We start from the raw sequence: 17,879 nt of genomic DNA on the forward strand, positions 1-17,879 counted from the left end.
CTGCCTGCTCCTGGGTGACCCCCGGCTGTCCTGGCCCAGCCCCTGCCCTGGCCCCAGGGCTCCCCAGCCCTGCAGAGGGTGGTGTGGCCAGTGGTGACAGGGGCGATGTGTTGCTGACCCACCTGGGCTGGGCCAGGACCCGAGTCCCAGCATGGCACAAACAGGGCCAGCACTGGGGCTGGCAGAGCCTCGCTGCAGGTCCTGGGACTTTTGGGATGTCACCAGTGGAACACCTTCACTGTCCATGGCTCATGGTGAGCACCCTGGCTGATGCCAGGCCTGCCAGGAAGCAGGAACAGGTCTTTCAGCCTCCTCCCTCCACTGCTGCCCACCCTCTGACTTGCCAAACCCCCGTCTTAGGCACAGTGTCTCCCTTTTTACAGCCATCACATATTTTTCCTGAATAAAGCATGGGGCTGATACATGAGTCAATTGCTTCGTAATGTTCTATATGCAAATACACAGTGCTACATTTAAGACAACAGTGTTAGGAAAGCAGTGGGGAGAGGCATATTGCTGTCAATCCCTGTAAGTGACCATCTGAAAAGAGTGTCCCACTGTGTTCTCTGTCCTTTTTCATTTGTTCCAACACATGGTGTATTTCTGGCAGAAGCTGCCTCCCAAATGTGGCATTTTCCTACTCAAGGCTTTGTGGTTTCCCCTTAAGGAAAAGAGGCTTGGAAAGACCAAGGTGAAATCAGCAGTGGTGCTGGGCAGTGTTTATTGGGCCAGGGCCCTGCACAGCCCCTGGGGGCTGTGGTTGCTGCTGCCCTGAATGCTAGGAAGGGGGGAAAGAAGCCTCCAAAGAGATTTCTACAATAAATAGATAAAACAGCATGTTTTGGACGGGTGTGGGGAAAGCTGCTGGCCCAGCACAGCCTGCAAAGCCGAAGCACGTGGCTGGGAAGGGCTGGGTGCACTGAGAGGCCACCCGGCTGCAGGATGCTCTGCCAGCACTCCTCACCCCGGCTCTCATGGCTGCTTGCTTCTTTCCCAATAAAACAAGGCTTGTGCAGTCAGTGTCTGTATTCCCTGCTGGTTTTGATCCTGCTGGATGATTTTTGGAGGTGGCTGAGCTCCAGAATGCCCCTGGGCACTGATGCTGTCAGATGCAGCGGGGCTTGTGGGCTCTCCGCACGGGAGCTCTGCAGGGCTGGAGCCTGGAAACAATTCCCAGCCCTGCAGAGGGCATCGTTGCTCATACACAAGCAGGGAACGTGTGTATTTTTGGGCAGGACCTTCCTGGACAGCCCCACCACCACCTGCCCTGCCCATCCCTCACTATGGCTGAACCCTCCCTGCTCCAGGTTGGGTGCTCCCAGCGGATGCTGCAGCAGCTCAGCCCTGGGTACTGCAGTGACCCATCCGAACCACACCGAGGCTGGGCAGAAGTTTTCTACCTCTACTAGGCTCTGAAGCAGCGCTTAGTTTCTCTCTGCTGCATTTGAGTGCAAGGAGATGTTGCTGGAGGTGCCAGCAGAGACACGGGTGGCCCCTCCCTCACCCGGGGCTGTCCCAGGCCGGTGCTCCCGGCCGTGCCGGGGGGAGCTGGGGAGCGAAGCAGGGTGCCAAGGCACATACAGCGGTCACGGGGGCTGAGTCGGCGCATTCCCGGCCCCCGCTCAGGCCTGGGACAGGCGCACGGGGTAGGTGACCATGTTGAAGCTGTCCCAGGCGAAGAGCTGCCGCTCGGAGGGGTTGTAGTCCAGCATGCTGAGGTAGCGGAAGCGGTTCTCGAAGGGGATGCTGAGGGCCCGGCTGGCGCCCGTGGTCGTGTCGTAGGCGAAGTTGATGGTGGCGTTGGGGGCCGAGTAGCTGCTGACGGTGTAGAGAGTGCCACAGATGAGGAAGGAGTTAGCCACCCCCCGCTTGCGGATGTTGGTCTCCCAGGTCCGACGGATCTCCAGTGTCTCGGGGTCCAGCTTGGAGAGGACGATGGCCCCCCGGGCACTCTCGGTGCTGTAGATGACCCAGAGCCCCATCTCATCCACCGCCAGGTCGATGTCGGTGTAGCCCCCCCAGGAGTAGGGGTACTGTCCGTGGTAGCCGGCGCCGGGGATCTCCCTCTCGGCCGTCACGGTCTCTCCCCGCAGGTCGTAGCGGGCCACGGAGCGGGAATTGCGGGGCTGAAAGAAGAGCCCGCCGCGGTAGACGACGGCCCCCGTGCTCTCCAGGGGCCGCGGCAGGATGTGCACCTTGGCGGGGTAGCCCCTGGCCAGCTGCTCGGCCTCCTCGTACTGGAAGAGCTGCCGCACCTCCGTGCCCACCGCGTCCACGCGCCACGTGGTGTCCCGCGTGAAGGGGGGCACGGGCTCGGGGTCCTTCATCCACACGCCGTACTTGCCGGCGATGGAGTCCGCCCGGCCGAAGACGACGGGCTCCCCCACCCACACGAGCTCGCCGCAGCCTGCTCGGGGACAGGAGGGGTCAGAGAGGGGTCACCACGAGCCCCTCGGCAGGGCTGGGCGGCACCGGGAGCGGCGGGGTCGGTACCTGAGTGCGCGCCCCCCGGGCGGCCGAGCGCCGTCTCCTCCAGCAGGCGGGACACGGGAACCTCCGTGCGCTCCGACTGCAGCTCCTGGAAGGTGAGGGGCTGCGGTTCCCAGCGGGGCGCTGCAGTGGGGCCAGGCACAGCGTGAGCGGGGCTGGGGCAGCCCCCGCACTGCCCTGCCCGCCCCCACTGCCTCCCGGGGCGCCGGTGCCCGCTCCCACCGCAGCAGGGCACAGCTACGCCCACCCTGCTCCGCGCCCCTCCACGAGCGGGGTTTAATTTTCCTTCGGGGAAACTCCTAAACCTCCCCAGATCAGCGCCCTGTCCCGTCTGCTGCAGGGCAGGCGGTGGGATGAGGACGGCTTTGGGTGGCAGCGCTGATTCAGGGGCGGGGAGGGGGTGCCGTGCGATGGGCTGCGATGGTCCGGGAGGGCCGAGCCCAGCAGGGTCCCCAGGAGCGGGGACTGCGGAGGGGTCCTGGCGGAGCGGAGGACTGTCGCGCTCAGGGCCCCCGGCCCCGGCCCTTACCCTTGCCGGGGGCACAGCGCGCCCGCAGCCGGGTGATCTCCTGCGCGCTGCTCTCCAGCCGCCTGCCCAGCTCCTCCTTCTCCCGCTCCAGCCGCCCCTTCTCCTCCTCTAGCCGGGCCCTGGCCCGCAGCAGCTCCCCGTACGCGGCCTCCAGCCGGGCGGGCGAGGCCACTTGCTGGGGCTCCCGCGGCCCCGAGCCGCCCATCGCCCGCTCCCGGCTCTCCAGCCGGTTCAGCCGGGCGGCGAGCGCGGCCAGCTCAGCGCGCAGCTCGGGCACGCCGGCGGCAGCCTCGGGGCAGGCCTCGGCGGGGCCGGCCACCGTGAAGGAGTAGGTGCAGAGCCCGGCGCTGTCGGGGGCGCGGCGCAGGAACGCGGGGTCGGCCCGGCCGCGCAGGGCCAGGGACCCCCAGAGCAGCAGGCACAGCCGCAGCATCGCCCCGCGCTCTGCACTCCCGGGCCCCACCGCCGCACTTATAGCGGACAGACAGGTCGGGGCGGCGGGGGGCGGGCGAGCCCGAGCCTTCCAGATGCCTGCGGCGGCACCGGCGCTGCCCCCGCCGCCCCCCCGGGGCCGCTGGCCGGGCTCGGCGCCGGGGCCCTGTGCCAGGGGTGACTCCGGGGGCAGGCGGGCGGGCACACACCGCGGGCGGGCACAGCACACACCGCGGGCGGACACACACCGCGGGCGGACACACACTGCGGGCGGGCACAGCACACACCGCGGGCGGACACACACTGCGGGCGGACGCACACTGCGGGCGGACACACACTGCGGGCGGGCACAGCACACACCGCGGGCGGACACACACTGCGGGCGGACACACACTGCGGGCGGACACACACTGCGGGCGGGCACAGCACACACCGCGGGCGGACACACACTGCGGGCGGGCACACACTGCGGGGGGGCACAGCATACAGCGCCGGGCGGGCACAGCATACAGCGCCGGGCGGGCACACACTGCCGTGCGCGGCGGGGCCGGAGCCGCGGCAGCCGCACCGGGACGGGGACGGGGATGGGGATGGGGATGGGGATGGGGATGGGGATGTGGATGGAGGCAGGGGCGGTGGGCACAGCCCCGCCCCTCTCCCGCAGGGCCCCGCCCCTCTCCTCTCACGGCCCCGCCTCTCTCCCCTTACGGCCCCGCCTCTCTCCCCTCACGGCCCCGCCGCTCTCCCGCACGGCCCCGCCTCTCTCCCCTCACGGCCCCGCCCCTCTCCCCTCACGGCCCCGCCCCTCTCCCCTCACGGCCCCGCCGCTCTCCTCTCACGGCCCCGCCGCTCTCCCCTCACGGCCCCGCCGCTCTCCTCTCACGGCCCCGCCGCTCTCCCCTCACGGCCCCGCCTCTCTCCCCGCACGGCCCCGCCGCTCCCCGCACGGCCCCGCCCCAGGCCCCCCATAGGCCGCGCCCCCTCCCGCCCCACATCGGTAGCTCGGCGCTCGGCGCGGCGGGCGGAGCGTCGGGGTGGTCGATGTGACGGTCCCTCAGCCGCACCGGCCATTTCTCCCCGGTCCGGCCCGGCCCGGCCTGGAGCCGCTCAGCGGTGCCCGGTCCCGTACCGTACCTCCCCTCCCCACCCCTCCTCCTCCCCGCCGGCCGGCCGAGCCCGCTGACCCGACCGCTGCCCGCCATACCCGCCAGGCTCCCCCCGCGCCGCCGCGGGGCCCTGGCGCGGCCCGGCCATGCCTCCCAAATTCAAGCGGCACCTGAACGACGACGAGGTGACGGGCTCGGTGAAGAGCGAGCGGGTGAGTGCCGGCCCTGGGGGTCCCTGTGCCATCGGCCCTGCGGGGGAGCGGCTGCCCTGGGCTCTGCTGTGTTCCTACCCCTATTCCGTGAGGCCCCGTGTGCGCCGGTCCCTGCCCCTCTGCAGGGCCTGGTGCTCCGTGTTGCGGCTCTCCCGGCCCCCCAGCTGGCCCAAACAACCCGTGTGGAGTCACCCTGTGCGTTACAGCTTCGCTTTCCCCTGTCCCCAGGGTCCCCGGACGTTTCGGGCTGTGGACACGGGGCATGGTGGATTTAACCTGATATGTTTGTCCTGGGGTCACACTGTGCTAAACCCGAGTTCAGACCGCGGTGTGAGGTGCTGCTGCAGGTCACAGGAGCTGTCAGTGAGAACAGGAGCCCGTGCCCAGGGCACCCTGGTCATCCCAGGGGCTGAGCTATTACAGTGGCTGAACTATTGCCTGGTCTCACGGGCTGCTGAAGTTGATTGAGCAAACGTGGCAAGGATGGAAATGTAGGCGAGCTTTCAAATAAGAGTATCAGGCTTGCAGGTAGGACCTGAGTTTATGCACAGGGGAAGCAACAGGTGTTGGTACCTCAAGGACCACCCACTGTGTCCCTGAGCCCACACCCTTAGTGTGGCATTTCCCCCTCCTGACTGTTTTTGTCCCTAAGCAGGTGTCACAGGGAGCCCTCAGCTCAATTTGGAAAACCTGTGCTGCCCTGGTATGAGAAATGAACTCTAGTAATGTCTTTGTCCAACTTTCAGGCTTCAGTGGCATTGTGGGGTTGCTCTTAAAAATCAGCCTTTGAATTGTGTCATGGGATCAGCACATCTGGGCAAAGTAGAGGAGCTGTCAGACCACTCTGCCTTCCAGCCCAGGGAGCCCAGTGTGTTTCCTTGTGGTCATCCTTTCTTACAGCTGCTGCCATCAGATGGCTGGAGGAACTCATCCTCCAAATCCAGGCTGGATCTGACTCCCCTGTGGGTGGGATGGCACATGGGGGCTGTTGGCAATGCTGATGTGTTTGGGTGCAGGGCTGGGGACTGTCCCTTGAGCAGACAGAGCCTTCCTGCTGATTGCACCGTAAGAGCTGGAAATGTGTGTGAAATGGTGGTTGCTTATTGTTGAAATGGTTTGTTTTCTCTGTGTCTGCAGAGGAACCTTTTGGAGGAGGACTCGGATGAAGAGGAAGACTTTTTCCTGTGAGTTCCTGAAGGGCTGTTGCAGGGACTGTAATGCCCTACTGCCTGCAGCTCTGGGACTGGAATCAAACCCTTTGATTCCTTTGGGATCATCTTCCACAGCCTTGGCATTGAGCATGAATTAAGGTTTAATAGGTGTGACCTTTTGTAAGATGGGGTGTCCTGTGTATCCTAAGACATGGGAGGGACTGATGGGAGGTGTGACAACAATCATCCTCCATCCACAAGGCGTTGGTTCTCTCTTGTGTATCTTTTGAGTATCATTTAAAAACACGTTTTCATTGTATCCTCCATCCTGATCGCTCTTTTCTGCCTACAGGAGGGGACCTTCCGGACCCAGGTTTGGACCCAGGAATGACAAGATCAGGCAGTAAGTTCCTCACTGTCACACAGATAATAATTGATTTTGGTGCTGTAAGCCCCTGCTGCTGCTTGTCTTACCAGAGTATTCGCTAGATCTTAACAGGAACATTCCTTGTGCCTGCTTTGTTCTAATTGGTGTGTCCTACCCAGTGTGTCTGCAGCTAAAGGAAATCTCAGATTTGATGCAAGTTATCAAGAAATTGAGCCCTGACAGAGGCAAAGGTATAGGATTATATTGTAGTAGCTTAGCAGAGTTTCTGAAACCCTTGCTGGGGTCTGGTGGAGAGCTGTTCCATGCTTTTGTGAGGCTCTTTTTCTAGAGCCTTCCCTGGGCACTGCTTTTTACTGGTTTCTGGGCATTTTTTTCTTCATCCTGTCACGTGCTCCTTGGTATTTCAAGAAGTGGTCAGGAACACACCACGACTATGTTTTTTGGGCAGCAGCTGTTCCTCTGACCTCCTGTTCTCCAGATAAAACCTGATACAGGTGACCTGGAGATGAGCGGTGACTCAGCGGGGTCAGAGCAGCTAGAAAACAGGAAACCATTACAGCTGGAGGAGGATTAGGGCAAGAAGGAAGGAGTGAACACTCTGGATCCTCCTCCCATCGAGTCATTTCCTGGATGATCCTTGTTCAGGGCTCTGGTTTTCCCTGTCCTTTCCTATGAGGGATGTGGTGGTACTTATTCAAAAGCAGGGGAATGCTTTCAGCCCCCTGGTTTGTGCTGCCCTGTTTCCTTTGCTGGTGGGGAAGTGATGACGGGGCGCTGCTCAGACTGGGTCTTGCTTGCAGCCTGAGTGTGGCTCTTGGTTAGGGATGTTTTCCATGCCAGGAAGATGCCAGTGCAGCTCTGGGATGACTCACTGCCAGTGTCAGCGTGGGCAGTGCTTGCCTGTGTGCCTGCTCACCACGTTATATGCAGGGGCAAAGCACACACGAGTTACACGAGAGGCATCAGCAGGTCACTGTGCCTGGAGTTTTCAGGGGGGTTCTGTTCCCTCCAAGGTGTGAGGAGACTGCTGGTAGAGATGAACAGGTCCTTGGAATAAGCCAGAGCGGATAAAGCCTCCCTTCTAGGGCACAGCCAGGCTGATCAGGAGTGAATGAGAAGGCTGAGAATTGATTTTAGGAGTATGGTCTCACCCTTATAAAAAGGTGGAGGAGGTTTAATGTCTACCCCTTCAACTCTGCTGGGAAGGAGCTGCAGTGTCTTCTGCCTTCCCTGTGGGTGAGGAAGATCAGGAGCCTTCTCTTCCCACTGTCCTGGCCCAGCAGACAGGAGTGGGGGCTTAGGCAGAGGATGGCACTGCACCTGTGCAGGGGAAGGGAAATGAAAGAAGGTTCAGGCAGGAACTGTTGGGTCCAGAGGTTTGATGTGACTCGTGCCCAATGCACATGAGGTCTGTCCATTGCCAGAGTTTGCCTGGATGGTGACCTGGCATGGAATATGTCCCTTGGGGTAGTAAGTGGCTACATCTATCTAGTATCTAGAGCATCTATTATAAAACAGTATTTGTTTTCTGCTCTCATCAAGGCTGATTGCTGTGTTTAATAAGCACTTATGCCATGCACTCATCACTTCTTGTCATTGAACTCATTATTTTCAGATCAGACCAGCCCTTGTGCCCATTAATTGATGCCTGGTCTCGTCATGAGCTGGTTTGCTCTGGTTTTGACAAAGAAAGGGTTGGGTTGCAGCTGAAAAACTGTAAGGAAAAGACATTTTAAGGAGGAATTTGAGCATTTGGAGAGCTGGGCACAGCTGGGCAAAGCTAGAGAGGCCATGGCTGTAACAGGGCTGGAGGAACCAGGTGTGAAGTCTGGTGTGAAAGGGAACTGGATGAAGGACTGGGCAGGGGAAGGAGTGATGGGATTGTGGGACATGTTGAATGTGAGGGGCAAGACTGGAAACTTTTCCTAGTTGTCCTTGGCAGCAAAGGGGCTCAAGTTGGGCAGGAGTTTGGCAGCAGAGACCCTCAGGGCTGACCTTGCTGTGGGGAACACTACAAACCTGGCAGGGGAAAGAGGTGAATTGAAGTCAGCAACAGTGTCAGGAGGAAGTGTCGGTCCCCTCCGTGCTGTGTTTTGTCCTGATGCGTCTGGAAGCTGCTTGGTTGGGGTGAACCCTCCTCTGGTAATTGGGAGGTCACATGGGGTCCCTTGGGCTCTGTCTGAGAAATCCCATCCCCAGGGCGGGCTGGAGCTGAAATGCAGCTTTTAACAGGCTTTTATCCTTTTCCCCAAAGTTACCAAAACAGGTAAAGGAAAGCTGAACTCCTTTCTCTGCTTTTCCTGAATGTCTGTATGAGAGTTCTTAGTGCCTTTCCAGGGGAAGGTGGGATGTTCATCTTCCACTTACATTTCTTTTACTTGAAACAAGAGCCTCTCATCACAGGCCATCTTTTCAAAAACACCACTAAAATCACCCCTGCACTGTTTGACTTGCTTTGCTACTGATGTTTGTGCTTTCTGGAGACTGTGCTGTTGGATTTGGGCTCCTGCCTGTGCTGGTGAGGAGGCTCAGCACACTGCTGGGGTATCCTGGGAGCCAGGTGTTGGTCCCTGTGATTCCCTCACTGCTCTGCTGGGGTGACCAGCACCCCTGGCCCCAGGGCTCGGCCCCTGTGGCTCTGTCTGGCTGCAGACCCTGAGGAGGGGGAGGTTCTGGGGAATGGTTTGAAGGCAGGTATTGACAACAGCCCCCCAGAGCATGTTCATGGCAGGTGCTGTTGTGCAGGGTGCCCCAGCCACAGTGCAGCTTTGAAGGTGATACTCAGACCATTTTGGCAGGTATCATTGTTGGGTATAATCCTTTCCATGACTGAAAGGCTTCAGAAAAGCACAGACTGCTGTTTTCCTCCCAGCTAGGACGAAGCAGCAACTTTAAACCAGGGGTTTGTGTCGTGGTTCAGTGCTGGTGCCCTGTTGTGGAGCTGTGCCTTGGGGAGTGCTGTGCAATGCTGGCTGCCTGCCTTTGTCCCCTCCATCTGCCCTGGATCTCCATCCTGTTCCCTCTTCCCTGGGTTACTGCCACAGCGAGGGGTGTTTGGGTGGCTCTTGCACCAAAATACACGCACAGTTAATGTGGAGGGGTGGAAACCAGCAGCGTGTGGTGGTGGCTGTAAACAGCCAGCCTGGAGACAACAGCAGCCTTGGCCAGCACATCCCATGGTGTGCACAGCCTGTTTACAGCATCTGGGGAATGCAGCAGTGTTGTTATCCCAACACCCTGGTCAGTCCAGGGAGTTTTCAATACCTAACCCAGTGTGGTCAAAGTGGAAAGGCTTCTTCCTCCTGCTCTGGTACAGCACAAGAAAAGAGGAGTCTAAACCAAGCTAAGCATTGCTGGGTCTCCTGTTACTTTGATGGTGTACACTTGCTGTCCTTGTTACAAGCATCATCTTTGCAGTAATTAGTAAGAACGAGGGTCATGGGAGACATATTGTATGCTTTTGTCTTTCTCCCTTTCCTGGCAGAAATTTATTCTATTTTATTTCTCTTGGAAATCTGGCTGGAGTGAAGCTTATGAAGTGTGTGTGTCAAAACTCAATAGCTCCCCAACAGGAAATACGTTTCATATTAGAGGATTCATTCCCTCTTGCCAAATAAAATATGAAAATAATTTCTTCTCGATGTGACCTGAGTTTCCAGCCTCCAGCATGCCAAACTGTGGGAATGTTTGAATTTGTTCCGAAACTGCTGGGCTCATGGATAGTCTGGGCATCTTTGAGCCTGCTCCTGGAGAAGCATCACTGATGGGTGGGAGACAGCAGAAAACAAGGGCTGGCTTAAGGTCTGCTTAAGGCACTGGGTAGAGGTCAAAATTTCATTCCCTGGCTTGGTCTCTTCCTTCCTGTTTTTTGTTGGTTTTATTCCCAGGGTTTTTTTACATCAGATGCCAAAAGGTATTGATTGGTCTGCTCCTGTGTGTCCGTGCTCCATGGAGGTTCAACACCTCAACATTTGAGGGCGTTTATAAGCTTTGATTTTTCTGTGCCTGCATTCTCCACCTGTGAAATGTTTTGTTCTCTTGGGAACATTTAACAGCCAGCCCAGGGCTTGGGAAGGTAGCAAAGGCTCTTGGTGTTTCACCAGCAGCTCAAGTGGGAAGGGATGGGATGCTGAGATGCAGCTTGGGCAGGAAGGGTCTGTGCTCCATAGGGCTCCCCCAAATCCTGGTATGCAGCTTCAAGTGAGGTACCTGCCTGCTTTGCCTCCTGCACTTTGATGTGTCCCAGGACTGCAGCAGCATCTCTCGAGGCTCTGAGCAGTAGTGACAGGGATACAGGGGGTGCTACGAGGTTTGCACATTCCTGGATGCACTATAACCTTGAGTGCTCTCACTTGTTAGTTGTCCCAAGATAACTTGCTTACAAATCTGTTGTAGGAGGAAATCTCTTTATTTTCAAGCCACTGAATGATTTTAGAAACATTTACATACTGCAAATGTAGACTTCTGCCTGTGAAGCTGATGTTTAAGGCTTTATAGGTTTTGCCAAGTTGGCTCATCTTGGGTAGCAGATGTTTCTGCTTTTCCTCTCTCACCCCAAGCTGGAGCTGCGCTGCTGGTGGCTCCAAGCTGGCAGTTGTGCTGAGGGAAGGAACCCCCTTGCAGAACCTTCATCCTCCTCCTCACCTGCTGTCCCAAGGCTGGGCCATGGGGCTGTGTGTGTCCTTTGCTCCATGTTCCCCAGACAGCATCAGGCTGTGTCCTCAGTGCCACCCTCCACGCTTCCCCAACAGGAGCAGCTCTGGCACTCGCCTTGTACCTTGTCAAACAGAGGGTGGATCAGAACAGGCTCCCGGGCAGGGACAGGTTCCTGCTGAGGGGTGTTTGGGGATTACCTGTGCCCTTCCCCTCCAGATGAGGCGCTGCTGGCAGGGGTCTGCCCTCGACGTGAAGGCAGGAGCTGCCACTGCACGGTGCAGGTGGTTCAGAGAGGGGCTGCTCCCACAGACTCCGTGATGCAGCACAGAGAAGGCAGGTTCCTGTCTTGTGGTGTCCTAAATAAAGCAAACTTCTGTGTGTGCTGCAGAGTCCAGCATGTGCCATGTGCAGGCTGTTGGCACAGAAATTGGTTTCAGAGGGGTTGCCTGGCTGTTCCAGCTCTGGAAGCTGCAGTGCAGTGGTGCTACAGAGCTTGACCTGAAAGGCTAAGATGGGAACCCCCTTCATATTCAAAGATCTGGAGCCCTTCCTAGAACTTTCTGGGGAGAAAACAGCCTTTTAATGATTTTTCTTTCCTGTTTTTGGAACAGTAAGTAAATGTGAGCAAGCCATGTGGTTTTCCACTGTGACCACTACTGCTTGATGCAGCTGCTCCTCACCAACCCCAAGTGTCTGCTCAGTGAGAAGCAGTTAGCTGGCAGGAAGGCAGGAGAAGTGGTTAGTGTGAATCTATGTCTCTAATTAATTAATTAATTGGTGGCTAGGACAGAGGCCTTTTCCCAGTTCTGCAATGCTCTGTTGGTTGTCCTTGGGCAGTTGCTCCAGGTCTGTCTTGGCCCCAGTGCCCCAGGCCATGGGGGAGGATCTGCTGTCCCTGTCTTTCACTCCCAGTGCTCTGCCCTTGGGATGATGTGGAGAGCTGCTGAAGTGGCCTGTTTGTGCTGCATATTTAGCTACTGCTGGATGCATTTCAGTATGTTTAAAGTGCTTAAATGTTTTTAATAGAGGCAGCCTAAGCCATCAAACCTAATATTGCTGCAGAGTGAGTGGCCTGGAGCTATTTCTGTGTTGTTGCCCTGTGTGTAGTGTTGCCTCCAAGATCCTGCTGTTGCCATTGATTTTCTGGGAACGGTATGTCTCAAACAATGTATTGTATCCCCAGGGTCTCAAGGAAATTCTTACTTCTATCTCCAGGAAAATAGAAGTGTATTAGCTCCAAAATACAAACCAGAATGTAGCAGTATTTTTCCACCAGGAAAATTTTTCTCTCTTGCCAATGTGTTGTGTTTTTTTCTGGAGTGAATAAATGCATTTTTAATAACCCTCCGTGTGTGATTTAGGGTAGTGCTCACTGAAGCGACTACCCACAGAGTTGCATAACTTATGAGAAGATGAATTATAGCTTGGTTTAGTTCATATCAACCATTTCTTTGCTGTCCTCTTAATGCCCCTGGCAGAGTGGGTTTAATTTAGCAATTCAGTTCCTGGAGAGGGGAGTGCACCTTGATTTGATTTCACCCCAAGTTACTGAGCAAAGTGTGGTGTGAGGTTCAGTGAGATGTGGAAAGATAAGGTGTGAGGTTTATACCATGAGCTCTTCTGCAGCAGAGGTGCCCATCAACAGCAATTAGTGCCTTTTCATAGTGCATTTGTGTGCTAAAGGTGTTACAGAGGGTGTCCCCTTCTGCTGACTTCCCAGTGTTCTCTCTGAGCCCCTCATGTTCCCTTGCCCTTCCTGACATTGCTGGAGACCCACCCTATGCCTCTGGCTTCCTCGGCATCCCATCAACCTCTCTCCACTGATCTCTCGGATCCCACAGCTCTGAGCTGTGATGCACAGCCCGTGGTGCCCAGTTCTGCCCCTCACACTGCCTGTGCTCTGCTCCAGTGTCCAGAACCAGGTGGATGAAGTCATCGATGTCATGCAGGAGAACATCACGAAGGTGATCGAGAGAGGCGAGCGGCTGGATGACCTGCAGGATAAATCAGGTGCGATCCCAAATGCAGCTCTGCTGGCCTGCTCCTCACTTCTTCTCCTGGGTGCTGGGCCAGGTTACCTGATCAGTCAGAAAGCACCTAATGACAGACAATACAAGCTTGTATTTCTGTCCTTCCTGGGAGGGATGTTTCCCAGCCTTTGCCTGCAGATCTGACTCTGCCAATATTCTCCTCTTTCCACCTTCCCCTGCTGCTGCTCTGCGCAGGTGTGTTAGTTTGGGGCAGCTGGGTGCTGTGATCTAGTAGGTCCTTCAAGCAAAGGTGGATTGGTCTGTCTCCTGGCACTGTCCATTGGCTTGCAGAGGAAATTCCTGTTGACTTGTCTGTGTGTGCTCTGGTGCAGGGCGTCACACTGGCATCTGCTGGGGCTGTGGTGAATCACACTGTGGTTGGATCTTTTCCCCTAACACCCCGTTTATCGTGTAAAACTCAGTGGAGTTATGAGGACTGGATGCTCTGACTGTGTGCACCAATGAATCACCTCTTTCCTTTCCTTGAATAGACAGTTTATCAGACAATGCAGCAGCTTTTAGCAAAAGAGCAAAGCATCTCCGGAGACAGATGTGGTGGCGAGACTGTAAGGTGAGCCAGAATGGGAAAGGCAGGGGTGGGTTTGTGGGAGGGTGGTTGCCTGCCTGCTCCTGGGAGGCAGCGCTGCTTTCCAGGTGGAAAGATGCTGGAAGGCAAAGGCCTCCTTCTGGGTTGAAGCAGCAGCCCATGGTGCCCTGTGTGACGTGCCTGTGTGCTCCTCTTGCAGATGAAGGCGATCATAGCGATGGTGGTGGTTGTTCTCTTGCTCGTGATCATTGGTGAGTAGCTCCACATCACCCCAGCCGTGTCTGGCATTGAAATGTTTGTGGCACTCCAGCTGTGGAGTTGTTCTCCCTGGGGCAGAGCACCTGAGCCACTACATCAGGCCCCACCTGCCTTAGGCCATCATAAGTGGTGCCTGGAGACCACTCTGAGCTCCTTCTCTGCAAGACTCAAACCAAGTGCTGCTGAGTGACCAGAGAAAGCCAGCACTGCCCTGCCAGCCTTGTGCTGATCCAGGGCTGGCCTTGACTGATACTGACACTGGTGGGAGTAAATGGAAAAGTGTCAGACCAAAGCAATGTCTTTCAAAGGCATCTCTGCATATATCAGCTGTCTTGTATTGAGCCTGCTGTCTACAAAGGCTCTTCCCCAAAGCTGCTTCATGTCATCAAACAGCTGTTTTGGCCTTGCCCTTTGTCCCTTCCCCTGTCCCCTGCTCTTCCTGGAGCTCCCCAGAGCAGAGATGTCACTGCTTTTCCTACCAAGCAGCTAATAGTGACCAGAGCGTGTTTCTTCCAGGCAGAAGTAATTCATCCCTCTTCCTGATGTGCTCCAGGGATCCAGGCAGCCCTTCCATGCCATTGGGTCTGGGGGATTTTCCTCCCAGAGAAGTGGCCCAGGGCAGCTCTGTAACTGTTGATGTTCCTTCAGCAAAGCCCTCATGGCCTGCTGTCCTGACACACAGCCTGCAGCAGGAGAGGCAGAGCTGGCAGGGTGGAGAGAGACAGACTGATGGAAAATCCCATCTGGTTTAATTTTGGGAAGCTGGAAGGAGATGAAGGTGGCAGGATATGTTGTCTAGTGTGTGTGCAGGCAACAGATTGCTTTTGCTTGAGGCTGGAACACAGTTCTGCTCGCAGCTGCTCGGTGTTTGTCGCCGCAGGCACGGGGGTGCTCCCTGGCAGGGACGGGTGCTGCACATGAGGGGTGTGTGACAGCTTGTTCCTTTGTGTTTTGCAGTACCCATAGTCCTGAAGTACCGTTCCTGACGGGGCAGCTGGAGGCTTCGCTGGAGCAGCCTCTGGGACACCCAAACTGCTGTGTAATTTAAGTGAGATATCTGTATATAGCTTTGAAGTTGTTTTCCTCCCGGGAGCGAGGAGGAGGAGGAGGTGGCAAGCGGCCAGTTCTAACGGAGCGTTTTAGGAGCTGCCAAACAACCCTTTCCACTCAAGTACCTGTTCCTGCTGTCAGACTTTTTTTTTATAACAGAAGATTCAGATCCCAAATCGCCTGTTTTGTGGAATTCTGGGTCTCTGGTTTGGAGCTGGTTACTTGCCACTACAATCTATCTGTATATATGGTTGAGTTGTAATATTAATGATAATACTGTTTGAGCAGCTCCCTGCTGTGGAAGGCAGAGGGGACTCTGTTCTTTAATCAGAGAAAGGAGGGGATAAATGTCTGAAAAGAAACATACCAATAGGGAACTGTCTCTTTTGTGGAGAACTACAAGGGTGTTGTTTCTCTCTTGTTCAAAACAAAGGAGAGAAAAAAGAAATTCAGTTCTACACTCCAGAAGACTTTCTGGTCCTGCCATGGGAATGCACAAGCTCAGTGTTTTCAATATTGCTGCTTACAGCTGTGACTAAAGACATTCCAGTAAACCTATTTTTGACTGTACATGTGGAGTTTCTGCACATTTTCATAAAGTTTTGGAGGACATTCAGGGCTCTCCATGGCCGAGAGTTCCTGGGAATGGGCTGTTTCTGTGTTTTCCTAACCAAAAACAAGAAGTGTGTACAGCCCAGCAATTAGCATGGTTGTATAAAGACACAGCAGGAGAGGAGCAACTCTCCCGAAACCATCCACCGTGAATGAGTCCACTTCATATCCAGAGCCCTTCCCTCAAAGTCGTGATTGTGGTCCCAGCCAGCCCATTTTGCTTCCTGTGATCCAGTAGGGTGGGGGTTGTTCTCAGACACGTGTAGGGGTTACTGGGCTGGTATAAACAGCAGCTGAACTCCTTCATCCCTGGGTGGGACTGTGGTGGTTTGGCTGTCTCCAGCCATGGTCTCAGGTGTCAGTGGCATTTCTGTCAGCCCTTCAGTTTTGGGACCTTTGTTCTTTCCAGCCCTGAGCCTGTGACTTTAGCTGAGCCAAGATCAGGCTCTCCTTATTCTCTCTATGCTCTTTTCTCATGAAGGAGATTGTCCTGCTTAGCATGTGTTTGAAATAATACTAGAGAGGGGAAATAGTGCCCCAGAGAATTCCCAGTGCCATGTCCCAGCTTCCTCTTCTGAACCTGCCCCCAGGACCTTGTACAGTTTCCACCTGAGTGGTGGTGCTGCCCCATGCAGGGAAGGGATTAGCAGTGAGCACAGCAGGCTGGAGGCTTGGATGTGATTACAGGCTCTGCTTGCACAGCTGGAATATAAACAGGGCTTTTCTCCTCTCTGAGCTCTGATCTCTCCAGGTGGGAACCACAAAGTCAAGCTGGGTTTTTCCTCCCTGTAGGGACTGGGTTTAAGATCATGCTCCCAGTGGAAGGGGCAAAAATCATCCTGACTGTGCCGTTGGCTACTCTCTGACTGTGCCGTTGGCTACTCTCTGACTGCAAGGGATCAAGAAGGTGGATGAAGAGGAACTGTCTGTCTCCAGGGGGCTGCAGATCTCACTGAGCTGTTGGGTACCATGTCCTGCCAACTGGGAAGTGAGTTAATTTACTCTTGCTGCTGCTGCAGAGTCTTGCCAATGCCTCTGCCTTTCTCTCCCAGCCCCATCTTGCTGCTGCTGCCACCCACAGCAGGACCTTGGTGCCACAGGAGTGTGGGAAGGCTTGAGATCCCTGGGGCACCAGGTCTGAGCAACAGAAGGGGATTTTGAAGCTGCTTGCTGGAGGCAAAGCCTGGCTTTAATGCTGGGCTAAGGGTCTTGGAAAGTGGGTGCTGATGGGATGAACTGTGGACCAAGCCCACTCCAGGCAGTCAAGTGCAGGCAGCAGGTTCTTGCACTGGGAAAGACAGAATTCCTCAACTCAGATTTTACAGCATTCCCAGGGGTTTCGAGTGCAAATGGTTGTACGTGAAACACAGAGCAGGGAAAGCTGCCACAACCAAAGCCATCATTGCACCTCCTTCAGTTGCCAGAACCTGGTGTGGGGCAGTTTTTGGTTTGAGTCACTCAGTGCTGGGTTGTCCTGAGCACAGACCTTCCCAAGGGGTCAGCCGTGCCTGGGAGAAGCACCACCATCAGCAAACCAACAGTCCTGCTCAGAAACGTCACAGTATTAGAACTTACTAAGCAACTTACAGATTTTCTTTTTTCTTGTCCAAGGCCGGAAAGACCATTAGAAATGTCTGCCCTTGGGGTGGTACAGAGCAGTCATCCTCGTGTTCCTTTGATACTGTGGTCTTTATGTTGCAGCCTGTGCTGTCCTACGCTGGACTGGTGGCAGGGAGAACTGCAATGAGCAGAAAGGGTTGTTGTTTCCAGCAGTGTCTGCATGCCTGGGGCTTGGTTTTCACTTGGGAGGTGTTATGAAGGAGCTTCTACAACAAAAACAACTCCTTCACCCAAGTGTCGGGTCTGTTTTATCCATTCCCTCGCAGTGCAGAAGACAGACCGTCAGCTGCTGTTTTCCACACCATTGCTTTTGTACAGGGAATGGCATCTTCTGGCTGTAGCTGTGCATTCCTCCTCCCAGGCTTGCAGGTGTGACCTGAGGGCAGGGGCAGTGCAGGGAGGTGGTACCGGTGGGAAGAGACCTCCTGTTTGTGGCAGCTGGGCAGCCCAGGGGGGAAGAATCCCTCCTGGGGAGTCCCCTGGCAAAGCAGGGGCTTCTGAGGGGCTGTGGTGAGGAGGGCCCTGCGTACCACAGGGGCAGAGCTCGCAGGGCCTGGTGCTGCTTCCCCGGGCACTGCTCCCCCCAGCTGAGCTGCGCTGACCCTTCTCCAGGCCCCTCACGGACACTCCCGAGCCCCGGAGGCGCTGCCACAGCCGGTGCCGCGGTAACCCGGGACGGGGACAGGGACAGCGGCCACCCCACGACATCACTGCACTGCCGCGAGCTGCCAGGGTTGGGCGCGGGTTTGGGTTCGAGTCCCGCCGTGTCGGGGTTGTGCGGAGCACAAACCTTCCCAA

The 17,879-nt window shown here is 56.2% G+C and overlaps 2 protein-coding genes across 2 annotated transcripts; one reads left to right on the forward strand and one right to left on the reverse strand.

Moving 5' to 3' along the window:
- Window positions 1-422: 422 nt before the first annotated feature.
- On the reverse strand, window positions 423-3,484 carry MYOC (myocilin). Its single transcript, XM_071564964.1, has 3 exons — window positions 3,020-3,484; window positions 2,494-2,613; window positions 423-2,407 (listed from the first exon to the last, which is right to left on the reverse strand). The coding sequence occupies exons 1-3, from the start codon at window positions 3,450-3,452 to the stop codon at window positions 1,623-1,625; spliced, it is 1,338 nt and encodes a 445-aa protein (XP_071421065.1). The 5' UTR covers window positions 3,453-3,484; the 3' UTR covers window positions 423-1,622.
- Window positions 3,485-4,447: 963 nt separating this feature from the next.
- On the forward strand, window positions 4,448-15,419 carry VAMP4 (vesicle associated membrane protein 4). Its single transcript, XM_071565262.1, has 7 exons — window positions 4,448-4,769; window positions 5,907-5,953; window positions 6,273-6,323; window positions 12,874-12,974; window positions 13,486-13,565; window positions 13,741-13,792; window positions 14,757-15,419. The coding sequence occupies exons 1-7, from the start codon at window positions 4,704-4,706 to the stop codon at window positions 14,783-14,785; spliced, it is 426 nt and encodes a 141-aa protein (XP_071421363.1). The 5' UTR covers window positions 4,448-4,703; the 3' UTR covers window positions 14,786-15,419.
- Window positions 15,420-17,879: the final 2,460 nt, after the last annotated feature.

Source organism: Pithys albifrons, chromosome 10, assembly GCF_047495875.1.
Source record: "Pithys albifrons albifrons isolate INPA30051 chromosome 10, PitAlb_v1, whole genome shotgun sequence".
NCBI lineage: Eukaryota > Metazoa > Chordata > Aves > Passeriformes > Thamnophilidae > Pithys > Pithys albifrons.

Bases quoted from the DNA above. Each gene is read 5' to 3' on its own strand.
- VAMP4 (XM_071565262.1), top strand. From the start codon at position 4,704: ATGCCTCCCAAATTCAAGCGGCACCTGAACGACGACGAGGTGACGGGC. The intron at 4,770-5,906 runs GTGAGTGCCGGC...CTGTGTCTGCAG, and splicing joins GCTCGGTGAAGAGCGAGCGG to AGGAACCTTTTGGAGGAGGA. The intron at 6,324-12,873 runs GTAAGTTCCTCA...GCTCTGCTCCAG, and splicing joins AGGAATGACAAGATCAGGCA to TGTCCAGAACCAGGTGGATG.
- MYOC (XM_071564964.1), bottom strand. From the start codon at position 3,452: ATGCTGCGGCTGTGCCTGCTGCTCTGGGGGTCCCTGGCCCTGCGCGGC. The intron at 2,614-3,019 runs GTAAGGGCCGGG...GCCCCACTGCAG, and splicing joins GCGCTGTGCCCCCGGCAAGG to CGCCCCGCTGGGAACCGCAG. The intron at 2,408-2,493 runs GTACCGACCCCG...GTCCCCGAGCAG, and splicing joins CCCGGGGGGCGCGCACTCAG to GCTGCGGCGAGCTCGTGTGG.